Source organism: Colobus angolensis, unplaced genomic scaffold (genome assembly GCF_000951035.1).
Source record: "Colobus angolensis palliatus isolate OR3802 unplaced genomic scaffold, Cang.pa_1.0 Scaffold211, whole genome shotgun sequence".
NCBI lineage: Eukaryota > Metazoa > Chordata > Mammalia > Primates > Cercopithecidae > Colobus > Colobus angolensis.
The window spans coordinates 2,705,189-2,713,421 of NW_012115278.1; the positions used below are offsets into that span (position 1 = coordinate 2,705,189).

Below are 8,233 nucleotides of genomic sequence, written 5' to 3' on the forward strand. Positions count from 1 at the left end.
CACACACACACACACACACACACACACACTTTGGCTGACATTCTCTGTCATTTCCATCACTCTGAAATTTCCAAGAACCCGGGCCCTGCGGTTCTAACTGCCCAGTTTAGACCGGGCTGGAAAGAGCTAATGCATTGGAGGCAGGTGCGGGGGGATTGGGACCAGGTGGGCAGCAGAAAGCCCTGCTTGTCTGAGAGGACTCCCCTCCCAGGTCCTGCAAACACACACACACACACACACACACACACACCCCTACCTTCCGGATCAGCCACTTTCACACACAGGAACACACGCAGTCCCACCCCCATAAAGCACGCATGTTGAAATGGATAATAAGGCTTCTGCCTGGTAATGTAAGAAATTATCTCACCATAAATTCCGCAACCTTCCTCCCAGAACACCAGCCAGCTAATGGGAGCTCAGAATCACTCCAGAAGAGACGAAGAGGGCACATGAGGATACGAAGACAGTGGGACCCAAAGGGTTAAACCCTGTTGCTGTAAACACAACTGGAGATTCTGGGTTTAGTTTCTTTAATTCTCTCTCTGGCTGGATCTCTGGCTAGAACTTGCAGATTGCCCTGTGATTTAAAAATCGGAGCAGTGTCTGGCCTTCCCCTTTCCCCACCCTAGGAAGCTCAGCGTGCCCCTAGCCCCGAAACCCTCTTGTTTTGACGCTTCTCCATTTCCTGGCTCTGGGAGCCAGAGAATCAGAGGGCATCCTGGCGCGCACAAGCCTGGCCACCATCAGGCCTTTTCATTCATATTTGTGAACTCTCAAGCAATTAGGAAGACACATGAATAAATCCTACCCAACATCAAGAGGCCCCCGGGTCTCCCTGCTGAACCGGGCAGAGGTGCTTACCCTGAGGAAGGAAGCCCGGGCTCTCCCCCTTGCCACTGCTCCTCTTGGCTGAGTTGAGTGTGGAAGCCCACTCCACCGGTGACTCACCGGCAACTCTTTCAAAGAGACAGAGCACTCCTTGGGCCTTTCAGCTGAAGTTTCTTTCTATCTAAAGCGGCAGCTGGTGAAAGAAATGGGAATATGCTTTCTGAGGTTGCTTATTCCTGGTTGTGTGTCTGTTCAGAGGCAGAGAGGGAGGTAGACAGCACAGGGCATAACGTTGAGGCCAGCAGTCACATCTCTGCCACCTTTCTATTGCCACCAACTCAAACGAGTGACCAGCCCTTCGGCTTCAGTAATCAACTGTTTAGATCTCTGGATTCTTAACATTCTAAAAGAAACACAGACTATCGTCCTCACTACTGCATGTGCTTAGGAGAAAGATAACCTTAGCCTCTGCCTTAAAACAGTCCGGTTACTGGGGATTCCCAAATATACGCAGAATCTCTTGGGATTCTTCATCCTTCCATTCTGGGAAGACAGACATAATGATTTTCATTTGTTCTGTATTTGGGTTGGTTTCCCAGTTTTCATAATAGAGCTTGCAGATCAGTTAAAAAATCCCAATTTTATACTAACTTTATTGCTATATGCCTCTTCTCTGAGAGTGTCTTTGTTCTCTGAATGGGTTGTACAGACACGTGAAACAATCTGATGTGCAGTGTCATCTTTCAAAACTGTTTTGAATTCGGAGGGGCTTCTCATTTGCACTCTCAGATCCTTCCTGCTGTGGGAGTTCCTTGGATAAGGGTCTGATGTCTGTGCTTTGTGGTGATGGTTCAGCAGCTCCCCAGAAGGGGGGCTCCCCATTTTGACACCCATGGGCTTCATAAAACGCACCGATTCCCACTCAGACCTTGGTGATGCCTTAACTGCTTTCTGAGGTTTAGGAACTCCTTTTCATGTTTAAAAATACTTCAGACTTTTTCTCGGTCCTTCTGCTTTAAGCAAAGGTGTAAGACATGAAGATAACATCGGAGAGTTGTATTTTTACAATGACAATACATCACTGATTTATTTTTAAGAAAAAGCTAATTGCAGTAATCGTGTTCAGGATCCAACAATGCAAGTAACAGTGCTCATAAAGACTATATATAATTCACTTAGAATTTAGGGAAAGAAAATATTTCTATATTCTCCACATTCTAATGGGTCCTCTGAGATGAGATTTCGTTTTCGTCAAAGCAAGGATTTTCCTGTGGGCCTGGTGGTCTGGCACCAGCAATGTGAGGTTTCTATCTCATTTTCAGGATTTGAGGGAGAAGGGTGCTCACAGCCCAGGGACCTAGAGCATCTCGGCCTCACTCTTCCCACTGCCTACCCAACCCGGTTACACAGCTGGGGCCCTGATATGCCTCCTGAAAGGGTGGAAGAGAACGTTTCTGCTTTCTTTTTCTTGGTCCCCCTCACTGCCACCTGTACTGGCCTCTAAGGAGGAAGCTCTTGCAATTTCAGGAAAACCGTCTCATCGCCACTAGAGGGAGAATTAGGCTTATTAGAATACCTGTAAGTAGCTGGAAGTAATTTTCAAAAACGAAGGCTGCGTACACAGAGAATGATGAAAAGCTGGTTACTGTGCTCGGTTTGTGTGTATGTGACTATCAGGGCCATAGACAATAACAGAGTGTGGAGTCTGTGGTCTGGCTCTGTAGTGGTGGGGCTAGGAGAGGGGAGGAGAATGGGAGGGGAGGGGAAGAAGAGAGAGGGGAAGAGACAGAGACAGCAGAGGGAGGGAGGAAGGCACCTGGGCTGAATGGCCAAGTGTCCTGAGCATGTTGTGCCAGATTCTGCTGAGATGAGCTACCAGCCTCTCCTCACTGCCCCAGATGCCCTTGCTCTGTAGTGATTTGCCCTGTCTTGTGGGCAGTGCTTGATTCCCAGCTATCTAAATGCTTCAACCTGCTCTTTAAGTTTTAAAAAAATTTTGCAAGATGGTAAAATTAACATTTCTGATAATACTTCTGATGACACAAAATATTTTAATTTTAAAATTTATTATTATTATTGTTTGAGATGGAGTCTTGCTCTGTTGCCCAGGCTGGAGTGCAATGGCACTATCTCGGCTCACTGCAACCTCTGCCTCCTGGGTTCAAGCAATTCTCCTGCCTCAGCCTCCCGAATAGCCAGGACTACAGGCATGTGCCACCATGCCCAGCTACTTTTTTGTATTTTTAGTAGAGACAGGGTTGCACGCTGTTGGCCAGGCTGGTCTCGAACTCCTGACCTCAGATGACCCACTCACCTCAGCTTCCCAAAGTGTTGGGATTAGAGGCGTGAACCACCATGCCCGGCCAGATGACATGAAATATTTTAGAGTAACATTTAAAATTCTGTAGTATTACTTGTAAATGTTCACTTTTATAAATAATGAAATGCAACATATTCCTTACTGAATATGTGCCCCACCTTTAAAAGTTCCTATCGATCATGAATATCAAATGTGCATAAAAATCAACAGCAATTTATAGTTTGCTATGGATGATTTAATTTAACCTTCTAGCCAATAGGTACTCAAGAAATAGAATTACAGTTTAAGATCAGCCTAGGAAAAACGTAAGTGGGGAAGTCATTCTTTGAGACATATATTGTATACTCATTGTCAAGATCTCTCACTTATGTACACATTCATCCAGGTTTAGACTATCTGGCCAACACTCTAGTCTACATTATGGCTAGTTAACACACTTTAAAAGACTCATGTGTATATTACATAAGTATGCATATGTGTATATATGAAGACCTAAATTAAGTAGCAAAAATGAACGTGAAAGTTTATTTTTTTAATTAACATCTTGTTAATTACAGATAATTTAGACAATTCTCAAAATTAAGTTCAAGAAACTTACATCCCAGAGCACAAGTGTCCTGACATGACACTAACATTCTGGCTCCCATCTGGGAAGCTAAACATAAAAGAGTTCATATCCAGTCAGGACAAATCTGCCTCCGTGCAGTTTTCAGTTCTTTTTATTATTCTCTTCTGTGAAGAAAAAGTTACTAAAGCATGCACACTGACAAACTAGAAAGGAAAAGGTTGGTTTATTTCACATGCCTTCTTGCTGGGGCCAACGATAGTCTGCCTGGAAATGCTGCTTTAAGGCAGAAAGAGACTGTCTGTCTGCTCTCTAAGCCCACATGACTATAGTGTCGAGATGGTCTCACTCATTGAGAAAACCAGCTTGTCAGGTACAAGTGTGTGTCAATTATAAACCATTTTTTTTTAAAAAACCCAAACTGCAGAACCAAAAAAATAAAAAATAAAAATAAAAAAATTAAAAAGTAAAACTAGCTGGTCATCCTGAGGCCTCTCCATTCAGGCAGTCCTGTCAGTGCGTGTCACCCGGGAGAGAAGGCTGTCCAGCTCCTCTCTGCACAAAACAAGCTCAGAGATGCCCAGGCGTTCACTGAGACTCATTTACTAAGAAGTCAGAATGTTGAAGATGTATTCGAAAGCTTAGGTTTTCATGTCTGTGTTAGCCTGCTGTGCAGAAGATGAATCAGTTTGTGTTGACTGAGACGTGTCAGATTGCCAGAGGGTCTTCACTAGTCACTAGCAGACATCTCTGTCCTTGCTTCCAACCTGAGTGCCGGCAAAGCAGACCCCCTCACAATGTCCAAGTGTCTGGACCCCCAGATTCCCGCCTCCAAGAGAAGCACAGAGTCAGACTCAACTATTTTGAATGAGTCCACTCTGCAAAAGCTAATCTCACCTTCAACTAAAATGAGGTCTTGGTGGTCAGGGGTGGAAACAACGTGATACAGTCACCGTATGGAAAACCTCCAGAAGGTTTGTGCCTTGGCCTTCCCAGTCTCTCGGGGTGGATTCAAGGGTGGTGTTGCCTGCTGGTTAGCCCACTGATATTGTTTACCTGCCACGTTGTCTGTAGTTTAACAGACATGGCATGGGGGATGGTCTTGTGACATTTAATGAAAACATACCTTGTTAATAGCAGTAGCATTCTTCCTATGGAATCATTCCTATTTTGTGTTTCTTTTTTAAAAAAAACTTTCAGGGTTTCACGTGTGTGGTTAGGCTGTGAGTACTGGGGACTTTCTACCCATTTCATGGTACTTGGATAGGACAAACTTAGGCTCCTCCTAGAGCCACTGCTGCCACTTACTTGTCGCATTTTTGTGCTATAACTCCAGGTCCAGAAAGGTGGAAGAGGATGAATATGAAGATTCATCATCAAACCAAAAGTGGGTCTTGGCTCCAAAATCCCAAGACACTGACGTGACTCTTATTCTCAACAAGCTGCTAAGAGAATATGATAAAAAGCTGAGGCCGGATATTGGAAGTGAGTGTTGATTCTTGTTATTCTGATAGAAAAATATTCTGTAGTGATAGGTTTTAAAGGTTTTACTTTTGAGTAACTGTAAATTCCAAGAGGATGGCAAAGACAGTACAGAAAGGTCTCCTGTACTTGTCACACAATAGATAACTTAGTGGGATACCAAACCAGGAAACTGATGTTGGTGCCATGCAGGAACATGGCTCTGTGTCATTTTACCCCATGTAGGCTTATGTGACGATCCTTGAAATCAAGATACAGAACTCCTCATCAAGCAAAAGTGGATCTTGTGTTCCCCTTGCTATCCCTTTACTGTCACATCTGCTTCCTTCCCCCCAATTTCTAACCATTGTCAGCCTCAAATTTGTTCAATTTGTTCTTTTTTTTTGGAGACGGAGTCTCTCCCTGTCGCGCAGACTGGAGTGCAGTGGCGCGATCTCCACTTACTGCAAGCTCTGCCTCCCGGGTTCACGCCATTCTCCTGCCTCAGCCTCCCAAGTAGCTGGGACTACAGGCGCCCGCCACCACGCCCAGCTAATTTTTGTATTTTTAGTAGAGACGGGGTTTCACCATGTTAGCCTGGATGGTCTTGATCTCCTGACCTCGTGATCCGCCCATCTCGGCCTCCCAAAGTGCTGGGATTACAGGCGTGAGCCACCGTGCCCGGCCTCAATTTGTTCTTTATTTACTTTTTATTTATTTACTTTTTGTCACTTTGAGAATGTTACATATATGGAATCATTGGCCTTTTGAGACTGGCTTTTTTTTTTTTTTAGCAAAATGATTTTGAGATTCATTCAAGTTGTTATACGTCAGTACTTTGTTCTTTTTTACTGCGGAATATTTGTTCGTGGTATCAGTGTATCACAGCTTCTTTAGCCATTCATCTATTGGGGAACATTTTGATTGTTTCCTGTTTTTGTCTATTGCAAATAAAATGACTGAGCACATTTGTATACAGGTTTCTATGTGAGCATAAGATTGTATTTTCTGGGATAAATGCCCAGGAGTACGATTGCTGGGTTGTATGGCAGAAGTATGTTTAATTGCTTAAGGCACCGCCAAACGCTTTTCCAAAGCGGATACACTATTTTTCGTTTCCACCAGCAATATCTGAGAGATCCAGTTTCTTTGTGTCCTCACCAGCAACTAGTATTTCCACGATTTTTTATGTTAGCTGTTCTAATAGGTATATATTTAATAGGTTGATATCTTATTGTTGTCTTAATTTGCATTTCCCTAATTGTTAGTGATACTGAACTCCTCTTTTGTTTATTTTTTTGCCATCAGTATATCCTTCTCATTGAATTGTCTCTTCATCTTATTTGCCCTTTTAAAAATTGGTTTATTTGGTCTTACTTTGTTTTTTTACTACTGAGATTGAGAGTTCTCTATATATCCTAGGTATGATCCTTTATGTCAAATCCATAGCTTGCTTTTAATCCTTTTAATAGCATCTTTCACAGAGGAAAAGTTTTTGATATTGACGAAATCCAATTTTATTGATTTTTCTTTTATGGAGCATGCTTTTAGAATATTGTCTAAGAATTCTGTATGAAGCCCTAGCTCTTGAAGATTTTCTCCTTTGTGTTCTTCTGAAAGTTTTATAATTTCATCCTTTACATTTTAATTTGTTAACTGTTTTGATTTTTGTATAAAATCAAAATGTAAGATTTAGATCTAATTTATTTTCCCCCACCCTCCATGGATGCCCAATTACTCCAGCACCATTTGTTGGAGAGACTCTCCTTCCTTGAGTGAATTGCTTTTATGAAGTTGTCAAAAATCAGCTGACTTGACTGGTGTGGGTTATTTCTGGTTCTCTGTTTCGTTCTGTTTTATCTGTGTGTCTGTCACTCTGTCTATACCCACATTTTTTATTACCATAGCTGTATTATGTCTTCAAATTTTATCAAGTAATTCAACCTCTTTATTCTTCCTTTTCAACATTAACTCATCTTAACTTCTTATAGTTCATATGCTTTTCGATATAAATTTTAGAATACTTTTTTCTGTAACCACAGAAAATTCCTGCTGGGATTTGGTAGGAGTTTGTTAAGTGTAGCTATCAATCTGGAAAGAACTGGCATCTCTACTATGTTGCATCTTCCAATCCATGCATATGATAGGTCTTTTCATTATTTAGATCTTCTTTATGTTCTTATATCATTATATCAGTGGTTTCTAGTTTTCAAGAGATATGTCCTGAATGTATTTTGTTAGATTGATGACAAAGTATTGTTTTTTGGAGTGATTGTGAATAGTACTGTATTTTCACATTTCATTTTGCCTGTGTTAATTGCTAGTATAGTAAATACAATTGATTTCGGTATGTTGATGTGTTCTCTGACTTGCGGAACTTATTAGTAATAGAAGTTTGGGACTTTGTTTTGTTTTTGTGTTGGTAGGTTCCTTGGCATTTTCTATGTACACCATCATTGTCATCTGCAAATAGGGAGAGTGTTCATTCTTGCTGTCCAATCTGGGTATCTTTTATTTATTTTTTCTTGCCTGTTGCACTGGCTAGAACTCCCAGCACTATGTTGAACAGCAGTGGTGTGAATGGATATCTCTGTCTTGTTCCAGATCTTAGGGGCAAAGCCTTCAGTCTTTTCCCATAAAGTGTGAGATTAGTTGGCGGTATTTTGTACGTGTTCTTTATCCAGTTGAGAAAGTTCTGTCTATTTCTAGTTTTCTGATACATTAAAAAAAAGTTTCATGATACTTAAAAAATCATGAATGGGCCTTGAATTTCACCAAAGGCTTCCTTTGACTGCATCAGTTGGTATGATTATATGATTATTTCTTCACTCTGTCAATACGGTGGATTATATTAATTGATTTTCAAATATTGAATCAGTGTGGCATCCCTGGAGTAAATCCCACTTAGTCATGGTGTTTAATAATACTCTTTTAAGGCTGGGCGCAGTGGCTCAAGCCTTTAATCCCAGCACTTTGGGAGGCTGAGACGGGCGGATCACGAGGTCAGGAGATCGAGACCATCCTGGCTAACACGGTGAAACCCCGTCTCTACTAAA

General features: G+C 41.9%; 1 protein-coding gene across 1 annotated transcript in view; it reads left to right on the forward strand.

Moving 5' to 3' along the window:
- Positions 1-5,039: 5,039 nt before the first annotated feature.
- The window catches only part of GABRG3 (gamma-aminobutyric acid (GABA) A receptor, gamma 3), a 552,051-nt gene continuing 548,857 nt past the window's right edge, over positions 5,040-8,233 (forward strand). The window contains exon 1 of the mRNA XM_011942876.1: positions 5,040-5,201. Within this exon, the coding sequence (XP_011798266.1) occupies position 5,201 (1 nt within the window). The 5' untranslated portion in view covers positions 5,040-5,200. The remainder of the gene's footprint in view (positions 5,202-8,233) is intronic.